General features: G+C 34.4%; 1 protein-coding gene across 1 annotated transcript in view; it reads right to left on the bottom strand.

Annotated features, from left to right (window-relative positions):
* The window catches only part of b3glcta (beta 3-glucosyltransferase a), a 150,665-nt gene that overhangs the window by 83,411 nt on the left and 49,356 nt on the right, over positions 1 to 17,898 (bottom strand). Inside the window, exon 3 of the mRNA NM_001302251.1 lies at positions 15,564 to 15,603. Within this exon, the coding sequence (NP_001289180.1) occupies positions 15,564 to 15,603 (40 nt within the window). The remainder of the gene's footprint in view (positions 1 to 15,563; positions 15,604 to 17,898) is intronic.

Here is a 17,898-nt window from a genome sequence, read left to right as displayed (position 1 = left end):
CCCTGACAGGGAAACTGCTCTAAATTCTAAGGGCATCTAGAAGTTTATGATCGGCTCTAAACAGTTCACTCAAAAACAGAGAGAAAGAGAGTGTTCTGTCACTATTGTCATTAATGGTTGTTTAATATCAAGAATGAGAAAAAAGATAATGAAAGACCTATAGTTCTAAAAATCATTTGAGATATAAATGAATAGCAGAGCTCATATCATAGCTAGTGATCAGAGCATAAAGGAATATCATTTTGAATCACCATTTTCTTCCAGCTGGTGAATAGAAAAAAAAATATTACAATCAATCTGAATCCATGATGGTCTCAGACTGTGAGCAAATGGTCATTTTATGTGACCATCTTTTCTGCCAGTGTGACAAAATTTTGATAGAGATTGTGCCGGTGCCACTAGCAATTTGCTGAACTGATAAGCAAAGTCATTTTATTGCATGTGAGATATTTTACATCACTGAACATATCAAAAGCGCCATTACTTTATTTGATATTCCTGCTACCTGGATAATTTAATGTTATTCATTCATTCATTCATTCATTCATTCATTCATTCATTCATTCATCCACCTATTTAGCAGTTCTGCACAAGCTTAAAGGGTTTATTCATAGTGAAAATGATGTTATTAATTACTCATCATCATGTTGTTGTAAGCCCCTTTAGACCTTTTTTCGTCTTCGGAGCATAAATTAAGTGAAATCTGATTTTCCTCCCTCATAGACAGCAACTATCCCGACTCATTCAAAGTCAAAAAAAAAAAAACCAAAATTGGAATACTATCAAGCTACGGGAATACTTTTGTGAGCACATTAAATAAAAAATAAAGGCCTTCTCCTCAGTGTCAGTATACTCAGTGACATTTACCCCCAAATGACCACAGTATCTGAGATGATTTGACAGATGCACAACCAAGTGTGACAAGTGAACACATGCCCTGTACTGACACTGAAGAGAAGAAACTGTTGAATAAAGCAGTGTTGTTTTATGTTTGCACAAAAGTATTCTTGTAGCTTGATAATATTCACTGAATACATTTAGTCTGAGTCAGGTACGTTGCTGTCTATGAAGGATGAAGAAACTCAGATTTCACAAAAAAATATATATATAATTGTGTTTTGAAGATTGACAAAAGAATTAGGGGTTTGAAACAACCCAAGTAATTAATAACTTCAAAAGTTTACACCTAGCTAATGCTTGACTGATTGCAGGTTTGGCATGCTGTCCCGGGATAGAACCCAGAGCGCTGAGAAATTTGGGCCCAGGGCTTCCACCGGGTCATTTAGCCTAGAAGGGGGTCCGAGATCAGGTAGGTGTCGGGAACTCCCCTTGGTATAGGAGGAAAAGGTGAGGTGGATGGGGGGGATTCTTCAAAAACAAAGATAAGGGAGGCTATTTATGTAGGCTTGAATTCGTCTGATTGGTTTATTGATAATTGTTGATGTGAGACCAGCCATGTTCAATCATAGCACATGATCCTATCAAAATTAGATTGTATAACTTCACATAATTAAAACTTTTAGGTGAACACTTTAAGGTGATGCGTTTTTTTCAGACAAATCCTTTATGATCATTACAGCACTGTTCAATTTCAAGCCTCTCCAATGCAAACTAAACAGTGCGGTCTTTCTCCATAACCCTGATGTGGACGCAGTGTTTCACATGGTACAAAAATAATCAGGTTAAAAGGCGTTTCATGCCGCAAATCATCAATTACCATGTACTGTATTAACACTATTAACTGTATTATGTTTGGAACCACTAGGAGCAATGTGGGATATTAATATTGAGATATATAAAGTTATTAATAAATTAAATGTGTTTAAATGAGTAATTATTACAATTGCTTAATTTTGTTAGCACAATAGTTGTGCTTTTGTATTTGTATTAAATTCCTTAGGTTAATGTTTTTCATAACAAATGTCATACAATTCATTCATTTTCCTTCGGCTTAGTCACGTCATTCATCAGGGGTTGCCACAGTGAAATGAACCGCCAACTTATCCAACATATGTTTTACACAGCGGATGCCCTTTCAGCTGCAGCCCAGTACTGCATCCACACACTCATTAACACATCTCGGCCAACGGCACACTCTATGGTCAATTTAGTTTGTTCAATTCACCTCTACCGCAAGTCTTTGGACTGTGGGGGCCACCGGAGAACATGCATACTCCACACATTATCCAATATCTCCACACATTATCCAATATCTAAACTGAATATCCAGTTTAAGCTACTGTCAAATGTTCATTTCCAATGTTATTGTATTGGTAATGTCATTAATATTACTCTACAAAATGCTACCAATTTCAGGTGCTGGTGCCACCATCCTTAGAAGTGACACTGATCGGGAATGTTAGTCTGAATCTCGGATCCATCCTGCTTCAAAGATCTGAAGCGTGACAGCTCATGCTCATAATAAACATAATGATATTGCCTGCAGATGTTGACGTTTATCTTTATAGTTCATTCTTGAATTGAACATGCTTTTATTCAACCTTCTGTCATTCCACAAGTTATGAAAGCGGAAAATATTCCTGAAATATTCTGCTCATTCTTTTAGATGCATTTAGAATAAATGGGTACTGAAGCTTTTATGTTTCAATAAAGGGCAATAAAGCACCATAAAAGTCATTTTATAAAGTATCTTTTATGAAGTATCATAAACTGGACTGAAGCCATTAAACAGATTTGTTGACCTTTTTTTATTCGTATTGAAGCTTATTATCCACCCAGTTCCCCCTATCATAAATGTTCAATTCTTTAAAGAATAATTAGTTGGAGTGAGACTATTTTCAATGAATCAGCAATCAGCTTATATTGTTGTAATATAAATGAATTGATCATGGGCAACATTCTGAAAATGAACAGGCATTGTTGGGCTTTCTGTCCTTTCTCTAATTTCATCATGTGACATTCAGCCCTGTTTTTGCTTCATGATTTGCTCCATGCTGGGTTCATTCAATTCATGACGTTCAAGTTCATTTAAATTAAAGTTGATCTAGACTTATCTTTTCAATGATGCAGGCTTACTTGTTTTGTACGCACCAAGGTTCAAACAGCAGCATCACACATCAAATGAACAACAAATACTCTAGAGTTTCTTTAAATCAAGCCAAACTTGGCATGGGTAAACACAATTACAGCCAATATGAAATCAAAATTTACAATGTTTATTTTACTATACTGCATATTGTTAGTTTTTAGGTGAACAGTCAATTTTAGGTGAACAATTAATGTAAGTGGGCAGCATGGTGGCACAGTGGGCACTGTCGCCTCACAGCAAGAAGGTTGCGGGTTCAGCTGGCATTTCTGTGTGGAGTTTGCACGTTCTTAACGTGTTAGTGTGGTTTTCCTCTGGGTGTTTCGGTTCCCCCCACAGTCCAAAGACATGCTCTATAGGTGAACTGGGTAAGCTAAATTGTCCGTAGTGTATGTGTAGATGTCCTGGTCCTCCAAGTGGGTTACGAAACACCAAAATGGTGTGGATAAATATCAACTTTGATATAAAACGGCACTGGGAGTAAGTAAGAAATTAATTTAAGTGAATCTGATGCCTTCAGTTTTTATGTTTTTCAAATGTTAGTTTTGTTGATACCATTTTGTGTGGCATTTATAGCCATGCTCACAGCACCAGCAGATTGTTATTGAATAATAATTGAACTCATTATTGGAAAAAAAAAACTTGAAATACAACCTAACATTATACTGTATCAATTTATTTTAGTTTAGCTCAAAGTACAATTTTACTTGGATTTTAAGTCAAACGTAATTCAAGTAATTAATCATGGTTTATAAAAACAATGTTTTACGTTTGAGTAAATTAAAATTTTCTTGCATGGACAAAATAAATATTTTGATTTGGATTAAAGTACACTTTTCATTTTCAACCAAGTCAAAACTATAATTTGAGGGTAAAACTACAGTATTTTAGATTGGTCCAAAGCAAAAATGCACTTTGATCTAAGGTTAAAAAATATAGTTTTCTACCTTAAACCAAAAGAAATATATAGATATTTAGTGTCTCTATATTAAACAATATTTTTACTTAATAATGTGTTGTGAATGTATTTTTTTTTTTACCAAAATAAATATTTTTTAATAAAATTATACTTTGAGAAAAACAAAAAAAAGTAGCTGTAACAAATTACTGATTTTTTTAAGTTGACTTAAAGTGTGATGCAGTGATCCTCAACCTTTTAAACCACGGAAAGATCAAAGGTTGCAGTCATTGTGTGTCTGGAAGACGCGAGAGCGTCGCCGCTTGTGCGTGCAAGCTACACTCCTCCATTTAAAACAACTAATATGTGCAAATTCTAAAAAACATAGAATATGCAAACAACCCCTAAAAATCCACCATCATTCGCGATCTTCTTGCACAGACATGGTGGATTCACCTGATTTGTTGAAAAATTGGTTGCGGATCCATTCTTTGGCAGTTTGCGCTTCCTTCCTTTAGCCTTTTCCCCTTAGCAAAGAAATTTTCCAAAGACGTCTGTTTCTTACTCAGTTTGCTAGCTTGTGGGTTAAATCATGGCCACTCAAGTGGCCGAGATGCAAGCGAGATTATATGGTCATTTTTCAAAATAAAAGATTTTTAAAAATAAAAGAAAAAAATTCGCTCATACTCAGAAAATAAATAAAACGGAAATAATTAATGATTTCTTCCCGGTCCCTCACGAACTAGTACTGGTCAACTGATAGTTGAGGACCACTAGTGTAATATTTTCAGTGTGTGTTGCAATGACTACGTTTATAATCAATTTAGAGCTTTTATTTTACCAGTTTTATTGTTTTCAATACTGGATGCTTCAGTAACTGTTTAACTGTAATTGTTGTGAATGTGTGGAAAAGAGCAAGCAGTTTTTACAATCCCTTTCCACCACAGGAGAAAAAAAAAAGCCATTCAGATTTGAAACAACATGAGGGCGAGTAATGACAAAATGCTCATTTTGAACAAACTGTTCCTCTGAGACTTGGCAAATGTACAAATAAGCAGCAGTCTACCAGCATATAATAATTGGAATAACAAGGGAAAGAAAGAGCAAAAAACCCACCAAAACAAAACAAAACTGAAGTGAGAGTTTGTTCCGTCAATCAAGTCGATCTTGCATGACAATGATTACCAGATGGAAAGCAAAAAAAAGAAAAAAAACAATGCAAAGAATAATGGCACAATTTTTCGCCTACTCTTGACTTCAATGTTGCTCTAACAATACCAGACATCCTTTTTCTAAATGACAGAGCCACACAAGAGGGGCCATTAAGCCATACGGAGGAACAATGAGAATGTCAAGAGTGGATTTTGCACGTTCAGTGGCGGGTGATGGGAGACAAGAAAGCCTGTCGATGGCTCATTTCCATGAGCGGTGGCGTTGTGCATCCTGGCCCAGAGCTGATTGTTTCAGTGTAGAACTGGCTGTGCTCCAGTGACTCAGATCATTGTGCTGCAGTAGATGTAACGATTTCAAGTGATCCAAGTTTGTATGCAAAGCTGCCCAATCCCTTTCGACTCACGGGGTAATGTGTTGTTCAAAGAAACAGAGAGGGAAACGGAGAAGAGAGTGAATGAAAGAGATCAAAAAAGGATGATACGGAAGAAAAAGATAAGACGGGAGAGGTGGAATGAAAGATGGAGCAAAAGAAATGCAGACTTGAGTATTCGCATTGAGAAAGGGCAGATGTATCAGTCTGAGTAAAAAAAATATATATATATAAAAATAGCCCTTCAGATTTAAGGCCCCCTCAGGTGCTGCAGGAGGACATTAATGCAAAAGCTGAATATATTCAACCTTTTTGGGTTTAAGATGAAAAGCTTTTTGGTGGAAAATATGAATTAGGGATGTGCATCTACATATTTTTAAAATCAACTGCTTGGTGGGTTCCCGGAACGACTATTTGACTAATCAGTCTTAAGGAAATGCTGTATAATTAAGCTGACTTTGTAATCACAACTGGCGGACCAGATGCACTTATGTAAGAAGGGTTTCTCATGTGGGTCAAAGACATTTTAGAGTCCGCATCACATTAAATTTACAAAAGTGATTTCCCATAAATAGAAAGCTTATTAAATGTGATTAAAGTCGAGAGCTTTAATCGTTCAAATAAATGAAATGGGTAAAATAATGCCATCCAAAATAAGAGATTTATTTGTATAAAGCATAAAGAAAATTAGGGTGACGCGGTGGTGCAGTAGGTAGTCCTGTCGCCTCACTGCAAGAAGGTTGCTGGTTCGAGCCTTGGCTGGGTCAGTTGGCGTTTTTGTGTGGAGTTTGCATGTTCTCCCTGCGTTCGCTTGTGTTCCTTCCAGGTGCTCCGGTTTCCCCCACAGTCCAAAAGACATGCGGTACAAATGAATTGGGTTGGCTAAATTGTCCATAGTGTATGAGTGTAAATGAGTGTGAACCTAGTGTTAATGAGTGTGTATGGATGTTTCCCAAAGATGGGTTTCAGCTGGAAGGGCATCCGTTGTGTAAAACATATACTGGATAAGTTGGTGGATCATTCCGCTGTGGCGATACCGGATTAATAAAGGGACAAAGCCAAAAGAAAATGAATGAATGAATAAAGAAAATCGTACACTTGTTTTGATACGGTACGTACTTAATAAAATATAAAAAAGTCATCATGCCATGGCAAAGTATCCCTGATTTATTCCCACATCGGAATGAACTGCCCACTATTCCAGCATGTGGTTTACACAGCGGATGCTCTTCCAGCCACAACCCAGTACTGGGAAACACCCATACACACTCATTCACTACACCTATAGTGCATGTCTTTGGACAGTGGGGAAAAAATTGGAGCACCCGAGGGAAACCCATGCCAAAACGGGGAGAACAAGCAAACTTTACACAGAAATGCCTACGGGCCCAGCCAAGACTCGAACCAGTGATCTTCTTGCTGTGAGGTAACAGTGCTAACCACTGAGCCGCCGTGTCACTCATTTTATTAACTGATTCTAAATTATAAACTATCAATACACTTTTTATTCTATCAATAGTTGAATTTAACGAATGTCTTCAGTTAATCATACAAATGTATGCTAGTCATTATTCTTTGACCAGAAAACAACAAAAATTAGCAAATAAAAAAATAAATGTTAAGATGTAATAATAATTGCAATATTATTACTATTAATATTATTATTTTATTATGCAGTACACATTCCAATTGCTTAATGGCAATTAAATAAACTTTTATTGTTTATATACTTTAAAAGCTTTTCATCTTGAACACATTAAAGATCTTGGAATATTTATCTTTTTTTAAAACATTCTGAAAAAGAGTTTTAACATCAAAATGATCAAAAATTTAAAAAACAACACATTCATTTAAAAATGGGGTGTGAAAATTTTATAATTTCAGGCCCGTATCCAGGAGTGGTAGACCCACCCTCAATGACAAAGTCCAAACTAATTTGTCCCATTTTTGACAGTATACCATCATAATTTGTGAAAATAACCGATAGAAGAAGGTTTTAAGACATATTCAATTATTCAATTGGACAAATTCTGACTGAGAAACTTAGCTGGCAAGTTTGCTATTTGCATATAGGTTTTCTAGTTAATAGGCAATAGGTTTTAGAGATTTAACAGATTACAAATTAGTTTTATTTATTTATTTATTTATTTTTTTAACGATGGATAATAAATTTGTATTTTAAAAAATATATTATTTAAAATGTAATATACTAACATTATAAATAAAACTGTAATTGTACTTTACAGTTTAAAATTTGTAAATTGACACTTTGTGGTAAAACAGTATAGTAAGCACTTTGACAATATTGTAGAAAATATTTTTGTCACATTAAAAAGTGTAGTTATGATGACCATCCGACAAGATAATGCAGCAAAAATTAGTGCTTAAAATGTCACTAAAATGCAACATTTGAACCTCATAATTTAATAGAAAATAAGGCGAATACAGTCACTGCAAAAAGGTCAGCTTTTTGAGAAAAAGAACCACAGCTTTCAATTGACTGGCTATGGGTGTAATACAAAGAGCAACAACAATTATAAAGATGAAAAGAAAAGGCAAAAAAAAAAAAATATATATATATATACACACACACACACACACACACACACACACACACACACACACACACACACACACACACACACACACATATATATATATATATATATATATATATATATATGTGTGTGTGTGTGTGTGTGTGTGTGTGTGTGTGTGTGTGTGTGTGTGTGTGTGTGTGTATATATATATATATTTTTTTTTTTTGCCTTTTCTTTTCATCTTTATAATTGTTGTTGAAAGACCAGAAAAGCACCTTTTTGGAGGAACAGGAAAAAGAATAACACTCATTAGGATTCTCAGCAAGGGTTGGACATCACAAAACTGCCTGGACTCTAACACCTGAACTTAGGCAAGGGAGCTTGAGCCGGTTTAATCATGCTCATTATAAAGCTGCAGTCCCCGTCCCTGTGCGTGTCTCACCCGAAGACTAATGAGCGTTGAAGGCAGTTTTAAACCTCCTACTTTGCATCAATAATTCAGGGCCTCGAGGCAGCTCCACTTTAAAAGATTCCAAATCCGTGAGCCTCATTATCAGGTCTTAAACTGCGCGCTGCTCCAAGGAAGTGGATTGAGTAAACATGATCTCCGGCACGTTCGAAAAGGCAGAGTTGCGCTTTAATTACTCAGAAAGCATTCGAGTTTTCACATATCTAGGCGATGAGCAGTGCTGAGCTGTTCAGAAGAGGCAACACCGTGAGCTTTTCCGAGCAGATCCCAGAAAAGAATACGGGTCAGTCAAGTTCAGAGAGATGAGAGAATAAAAATGTGGGTTGAGGAGAAAGAACGGGATATCAAGAGGATGAGTTTCCTTTTTTATTCTCATGATGTCACAGGGATGTTCAAATCTGTGGCACACAACTTTTCGAGAAAGAATTGGAGAGCAGTGCTGAATAAAAAAAAAAGTATTGTGTAACTATTTTAAGCCTATCTTCTGCGTAAAAAATATGCAAAAATAGCATAACACACTTTCACATTGTTAGACAAACAGGTTAACTCTGCAGGTCAAGAAAGATTCAACTAGCAAAGTTAAGTTAGCAAAGTAGAGAAATATGAATAGATTCATGGCTGAAGAGAAGACTGGACAAACCTACAAGGATAAATAAATAAAGATAGAGATAGTTTAATATATTTGGGAAACAAAGAAATAGATAGTTGAATATGTTAGTAAGAAAGAGAGACAAAGAGCTGAATCAGTTATAGAGATAAAAAGGTATAGTTGAGTATGTTTGAAAGGTAAGGAAAGGACAGTTTATTTAGGGGGATAGTTAAATAAGTTTTATAGATAAAGCAAGGGAAAGTTAAATAAGTAGAGATAAGGTGAATGATAGCTGAATAAGTAGAGATAAAAAGAAGGATAGTTGAATAAGTAGAGATAAAGAGGACAGTTGAATAACTAGAGATAAAGAGGATAGTTGAATAAATAGAGCTAAAGGGATAGAGGATAGTTTAATATGTGAGAATGATCAAGAGATTAATTGAACCATTTTTAGAGATAAGTTGAGGTACAGTTGAATAAGTTGAAATAAAGGTTAAATAAGTAGATATGAAGAGAGGGTTAGTTAAATATGTCAGAAAGATATAGAGGCAACCTATAGAAATAAAGATAGAGATAGTTAAATAAATTATTTAAAGAGAGGGATAGTTGAATGAGTTATAGATATAATGAGTGGCAAAATTCAATATGTTAGAAGAATAGAGATAAACTGAATAATTTATAGAGACAAAGAGAGGGATAGCTGAATATGTTAGAAAGATATAGAGAGGAATCGTTGGGTATGTTTAAAAGATATAGAGTGATAGTTGAATATGTTTAGAAGATCTAGAGAGGGATAGTTGGATATGTTTAGAAGATCTAGAGCGGGATAGTTGGATATGTTTGAATGACAGAGAGAAGGATAGTTGAATTTGTTTAAAAGAGAGAGATGAATAGTTGAAAATGTTAGAAAGATATAGAGAGGGACAGCTGAATATGTTTGAAAGAGATACATATGGATAGTTGAATATGTTAGATAAAAAGAGGGATAGTTGAATATGTTTGGAAGATATAAAGAGGGATAGTTGAATATGTTGGAAAGATAAAGAGAAAGATAGTTGGATATGTTTGAAGGAGAGAGATGAATAGTTGAAAATGTTAGAATATGTTTTGAAGACAGAGAAGAAGATAGCTGAATATGTTAGAAAGATAAAGAGAGGGATAGTTGGATATCTTTGAAAGACAGAGATGGATCATTGAATGTTTAAAAGAGAGATGAATAGTTGTAAAAGTTAAAAATATATAGAGAAGGACAGTTGAATATGTTAGAAAGATAAAGAGAGGGACAGCTGAATATGTTTGAAAGAGATACATATGGATAGTTGAATATGTTTAAAAGACAAAGATGGACTGTTGAATAAATTATAGAGATAGAGACAGGGATAGTTGAATATGCTTGAGAGATAAAGAAAATTACATTAGATTATTTGATTTTGAGAAAGAGGAAGAGTTGAACGAGTTAGAGAGAGTTAGTTAGACAGAGATACAGAGAACAAAATAGCTGGGACGAACTGATTAAATTATATATATAAATTTATCATTAAAAATCAAGTCTCGCCATGGCAACAGTAACCATGTTAAGTGACTGTTATGCGCAGAGTTGAAGAGGAATCAGGTACTACAACTTTGTAGTGGCTTGCTTTGATGGTGACCGAGTTCATGCACGCTTCAACAACAAAGCTTTCAAAAGCAATATCTGAGATTAAACCTCACTCAAATATTCCATATGAGCTTCTTCTGGAAACAACAACGCATTTCAAACTAATATAAACTTCTAAACATTCCCATTTAAGGTCGGCTCGTGGTCTGAAGTATAGTATTTTTAGCTGTGCAGACAACATTCAGAAATAATTTATAGATTTTTTTGCTATCTGAAGAGTGCATAATATTTTAGAGAACAGGTTGAACAGAGTTAGAAGGAGGAACTTGAATAAGCTAGAGAGAAGAAGAAAGACTGCATGTCATTCTTGGAGAGAAAGAGAAAGGGATAGTTGAATAAGTTACACAGAGATGGAGAGATAGAGAGAGGGATAGCTAAAAAAAGTTAGACAGAGATACATAGAGAAAAATAGTTAGGATGGATTTAGGTTACAAAAGCAATGCACTTTGCTAGATTAAAGTGGTGACGCCACTCACCCACTGGCACATCTTACCCCAACCTTGCCATGTATATAACAAAACCTATTATTAAACCAAACTACAAAGTGTGAAGTGCTCTGCATGGCTTTTGACAGCATAATATTGGTCGTAACCAAGGCAGAAACTGCCAAGACTTTTAATAACTTGGCACATGCCCAAGTAATAAACCTGACATCTCTGCAGTATGAACAATGACTTGGATCTTAATCACATTTATAGACTTAATCACATTAGAAATCAGAGGCACCAACACAAACACAGCACGTCAAAGGTGTTGTGTAATGAAAGCTAAATGGCATCAGTGCTGAATAAAGCCAGGTTAATTTAACATTACAGTTTGGCTTATACCTACACAGGCTATTTTTCATGTCAATCGTCCTCTAGGAGATGCTCCAGAGAGAAATCAGAAAAGCATGATGAAGAGGGACATCAGAAACATCTGATAAAAGACCATCCAAAGATGAACCTCTGATACTAAAAGCGAAGGTTCCTTTTTAGATAAAACAGCCCTTTGAAAATCTAGACATTTCATTCTAGACATGAGATGCAAGCATTTTTCATCCCATAATTTATTAAAGGGATACTTAAAAAAAAAAAAAAAAAAAAAGACTGTCATAATTTATTCACCCTGCTGCACCATGTTGATCCAAGGAGATTCTTGGCAAAGTGTCCAAGTTTTGGTCGTTTGAATGTTAATAAGTGGAGAAAAAGAAAGAACACTTTAATTACATAAGTAAGTGCTCATTCATACTAATGTGACTATCATGTGAATGAGTTGGATTGAAATGTTTTTATATTATTCTGTATATGTATAATTAAAAAAGATATACTGTAAAGAATAACCATGATTTCAAAAAAATAAAAAATCTGTAACCTAATTAACAAAAGTTGAATTTCCTAGAATTTTCCAGATGACACTTTATTTTTATTCTCTTTTATTGGCATTACTATTGTTCTTTTTTCAGTCATGTACGTAAGAGTTTTTTTTTTTTTTTTTTTTTAGATGACATATCAATAAAAAATGTTTATTGCATTAATTTTATGTTTTACTATGATTCGGTTTAGCTCTATATACAGTATTACCCATTTATAAATCATTCATTCATTTTCCTTTAGCGTAGTCTCTTATTAATCAGGGGTCACCACAGGGAATGAACTACCAACAATTCCAGCATATTCTTTAACCTTTCACAGGGAAACAGCCATACACTCTCACATTTACACATTCTCATACACTTCGGCCAATTTTGCTTACGCAATTCACCTTTAGCGCATGTCTTTGGACTGTGGAGGGAACCGGAGCACCCAAATTAACACGGAGAGAACATGCCAACTCCACGCAGAAATGCCAACTGGCCCAGCTGTGACTCAAACCAACGAGCTTCTTGCTGTGAGGCCACAGTGCTAATCACTGAGCCACCATGCCACCCCTACAGTATTATATATTATTTTAATACAGTGTTGGAAATTATGAAAAACATTGCCTTTCGGTTCAAAGACAACACTAGGCATGAGCCGGTATAATATTCTAACGGTATGATAACCTTTAATAAAAATATCAAGGTTTCACGGTATTGTGATTACTGTTCTAAAATATATCCTTTTTAAATGTCTGGGTAAAAAAACAAGACCTTTTTCCGTTTTTAACACAATGGCTGCATCTGAAATTGCATACTCCCATACTACATAGTATGCTAAAAACATTACGCGAGCCAAGTAGTATGTCTAAATTCATAGAATTTGAAAAACAGCAAGGATGAAGTTCCCAGATGACCCACTACTTCCGCCGAGATTCTGAAATGCACATCCAATCGATGCTACGATATCCCATGATGCACCATGAGAGAAGTCATGAATGGGAGTGAAGCGACACGACTGACGCTGGTGTCATGTGATGATGACAAAATGGTATCCTTAGTATGTCCGAGCTCATTCATACCACTTACATTCATACTGTATAGAACATATATGTCTAACAGTCGAGTAGTAAATTCGAATTTAAAAGCTGTACCTACTGAGTAGGAGGTGATTTTGGACGCAGATATAAAAATATAATTTAATTTGGAGCAGTGAACATGCCAGGCTAAATAATTCAAATAAATCATTGACTTCTGCTTAGTTTAAAAAACACAGATTTTTTTACAATTTAAAATGGCAACTGAAGATCTTTTCTGCTGGAGATATGTTTGTCCTAAAAAACAAAACCAAAAACATAAAAAAAAAAATTACATACACCATAAGGACAGTATTACAGAACAGTATTTTGGTGGTTTAAAAACCTTGAAAACGGTCATTGTCCCATACCTAGACAATTCTGGGAGTTATTTATGAGAATAACTATATTAAAGTGTGATCTATTGCCTTATGAAAGATGTTATAATCAGATATGGTGTTATCACTTTTAAAACAAATTAGCCAACTGTTGTCATTTTTATTCTAATACTTTTCTCTTTTTTTAGAGGCTGCAGTCAAATCAGCTCCATTAAATCCTTACTTAAACACCCTTGAACAATCTCCATTTTAAAAATGAAACTCTGAGAAACTGTTATCTTATGCTTCCCGAGGCTTTTGAAAGACGTTTCATATCACTTTAAAGCTCCATATGAGAGTTGAGATGATTTTCAAAGGGCATGTTTTAGAGTCAATCAGATAGTTACATAAAACATTCTCAAGGACACGTCGCAATGTCACATTTCAATTATGTAGTCTGATGCATCGCTAAACAACAGAGAAAATGTATGCATTTATCCAATTTCGAATGTTCAAATAACCCATTTTTTCTCCATCCAACTCTTCCTTCACGCTTCATTACATTAAAAAAGGCTCTTGACTTTCTGAAAGATAAGACAGGGACCATATCGAGTCTCGCCATGGCAACAGTAACTGTGTTAAGTGACTGTTATGCGCCGGGTTGAAGAGGAATCAGGTACTACAGCTCTGTAGTGGCTTGCTTTGATGGCGACTGAGTTCACGCAGGCTTCAAAAACAATATCTGAGATTAAACCTCGCTCAAATATTCCATAGGAGCTTCTTCTGGAAGCAGCGACGCATTTCAAACTACTGAGCATTCCCATATGAGGTGGTCTGAAGTACAGTATTTTTAGCTGTGCAGACAATATCCAGAAATAATTCATAGATTATGCTAGTGCGCTTGACTTTTTGCTATCTGAAGAATGCATTACAAGAGAAAACAACGCTCAAACGAATGCCTCCCTGACATATACGCCTAAAGCGCTTCAGGCAACCAACTACTTCTGGGAGACGGAGAACGGGAACTTCAAAACCGTGAAGGTTATTGTTGTGCGTCACGTGTTTGGAGCAAAAAGAAGCTTTGAGAATATTCTTAATCACCACAGGCTGGCACATGCGAAGTACCGTTTTGAAAGTGAGAGTTCGGTGAAATTACAGAACAATTTTTGACTTCAGGCTTCCTTCAACTGTTTGATGTATGAAAGTCATTACAATCTGACAGACTCCACATCCAGTTCATGAAGTTGATTAATTGCCGTACACCTGCCTACTTTTGAAGCAGACAAAGAAACGTTTCAAACACACAAAGTTTAATACTATTCTGCTATGTATAAAGGCTCATTTCATAATTGAAAACCCGGTTTCTGCTCCAACTGTTGATCTGCTTTCATCTTTTAACATGGCATGATCATTTCTCCCATCCTCTGACTCATACGCCGAGGTTTCCTTTGTAACGCAGCGACAGCCAATCATAATTGACCTTTACACCTTTCCGAGTCATTTGTATGCAGAGTGCTCAAGCTTAGCCTGCTCTTAAAGACAAAAGAAAACATGGGAATTAATTTAGCTGTAAGGGCTAGTGGAATAAAGAAGTCAAATAACAATGCTCTTTTCATCCGAAGCGTTTTGCACCTTCTGTTCGGATGTTTAAAGGTGCCAATTGCGAGAGGGGTGAAATTACGAGCGCTGTAATAAACCCCTTCGATCTGTTCATTTCACCAAGTCATGCCGGATTACCCTCATTTGCCTCGCTACACTGAAATATCAAACACGCATACAGCACACAGCAAACGGTGACCCAAATCAATTAGCCGTGCCCTAAAATCAAATCCTGCTGCATGGAGAACAGTGCCAACTAAAGCCATCAAAAATAAACCTTATCATTTTCTGCTTGGAAGAGGCATCAATGGAATTTACAGTTGGCAACACCAAATGAAATATAAGAACATAAGGTTATCTGCTTGAAACGCTACCAAAAAATTGACTTGAAAGCTCTGATAGGGCTTATTTGTGGATTTTTAGTGAAAGCTCCTCACAATCCAGTTGATTTTTGCAGGATGTGAAAGGAAACAGAAGCTGTTTGGGTACTCACCGAGTTGACTCCCAGAAGAAGGTTTGTCAGTGCCATGAACCTGCGAAAAAATGTTAAGAGAGAGAGAGACGATGTTAAAGGAGTGATTACAAATAGAGCAGGAAGTAAATAAAAGTCCAACCTGGAGGCAGTCTATATATCATTTGTTTTGACAAGATAATCCAGCACTATTAAAAGCACATCAATAAGGATCACCTAAACACTAAGCAAGAGAGTCAGATGAGTCACAGCCTTTGCCAAGAACATTTAGGCAACTAAATTGCAATTTAGTCATTCCTCTTAACATGTAATGATTTCTTCAGTAAATTCTTACTGACCAGGGGTGCTTTTCCCAAACAACCACATAACTCGTGGCTGAATTATTATGGTACGATGCCTCGTTTAAGTAAAGAACGATGTAGTGACGTGTGTTTCTCAAAAACCGAAGTTTCTCTGTCGCAGATCCATCAGATGAATCTTGTAAGTTATGACGTAAAACGCCCATAATGATGCTCTAAGCGAGGTGGATTAACTACTTTTTAATAGAAGAACCCTATAATTTCTTTGTGCAAATTACATTGTTATACACGCACATGCATTAAAAAAACATACAATATTAGTTCTGGTAAAAACATGCACTTGTTTTCTATATACATTCATATACATAATTGAAATATATGTAAATGGCACATATAGGGCACATGTTTCCTTCAAATATTACTGAGAACATTACATACAGTATCCTATTCTAAATTAACATAAAATCACTTATAAGAGCTAACACATATTCTAATATATATAAATCATACATATATATATATATATATATATATATATATATATATATATATATATATATATATATATATATATATATATATATATATATACACACACACACACACACACACACACACACACACACACACATATATACATATATACATATATATGTATATATGTATGTATATATATATATATACATACATATATACATATATACACACATATATACATATATATATATATATATATATATATATATATATATATATATATATATATATATATATATATACGTACATACATACATATATATATACATATATATATATATATATATATATATATATATATATATATATATATATATATATATATATGTATATATATATATATACATATATATATATATATACATATTATATATATATACATATTATATATATATATATATATATATATATATACATATATATATATATATATATATATATATTATATATATATATACATATTTTATATATATATATATATATATATATATATATATATATATATATATATATATATATATATATATATATATATATATATATATATATATATATACACACACACACACACACACACATATACAGCTGAAGTCAGAATTATTAGCCCCCTGAATTATTCGCCCCAATGTTTATTTTTTCCCATATTTTCTGTTTTCTTCTTGATTGCTAATCAACATCAGATGACAATTATTGGGTTAAACGTTTAGGATACACCTCCATATAAAATTATACATAAGCAATTTAGAAATGCACAGGGACTCCTAAGTAGCATTTAGAAGGAGTTCTCATATGTCATGTGCATTTTTGTGAATTGCACATGAAATTGCAACCATTAGTATCCCTGCACATACAGAACGTTCTAAAGAGCCAAAAAAAAAATTGGCTCAAACTCAGATTTTAATTCAGTTAACAAGTGGTTATTTCTCTTGGTTATATTTACACACATTTTCACACACAGCTCTAGTTACGTCTACTGTACATTTTAATGATTTAATTTTAATCCCAGTCAAGCGCATCTGCTCAGTGTTGCATCAGCAAGCATAATCATCCAACCCAAGTCCACTGAGTGCTATCAGATTTTGGTTTGAGAACATTTTAATGAGTATAAATGCATATTCAGTTATTAAGACCCACATCCTAGGTTTGTTTCTATAGACTGTATAGGCATGGGCCAGTATAAGTTTCTGACGGTATGATAACCTTGAATAAAATACCACAGTTTCACGGTATCACACTATTGTGATTACTGCTCTAAAAAAAGTTCTCTTAAAATATCTGGCTAAAACAGGGAAACAAAAAAAAAAAAAAAACATTATTAACCCCCATATTTTGTTCCCCATTTAACACAATATATTTTATTTTAGGAAACATTTAGTATTTTTTTTCAGCACTAAACATGTCAGGCTAAATAAATCAAATGAATCATGCTGTCTTCATTAGGTTCGAAAACACTAAATTCCTCTACAACATAAAAAATACATTAAAAAAAAATTACATATACCTTGGGAACGGTATAACAG

Source organism: Danio rerio, chromosome 15, assembly GCF_049306965.1.
Source record: "Danio rerio strain Tuebingen ecotype United States chromosome 15, GRCz12tu, whole genome shotgun sequence".
Lineage (NCBI taxonomy): Eukaryota > Metazoa > Chordata > Actinopteri > Cypriniformes > Danionidae > Danio > Danio rerio.
The sequence above is the reverse complement of the archived record's forward strand: the minus strand, read 5'-3'. Positions and strand labels throughout refer to the sequence as shown.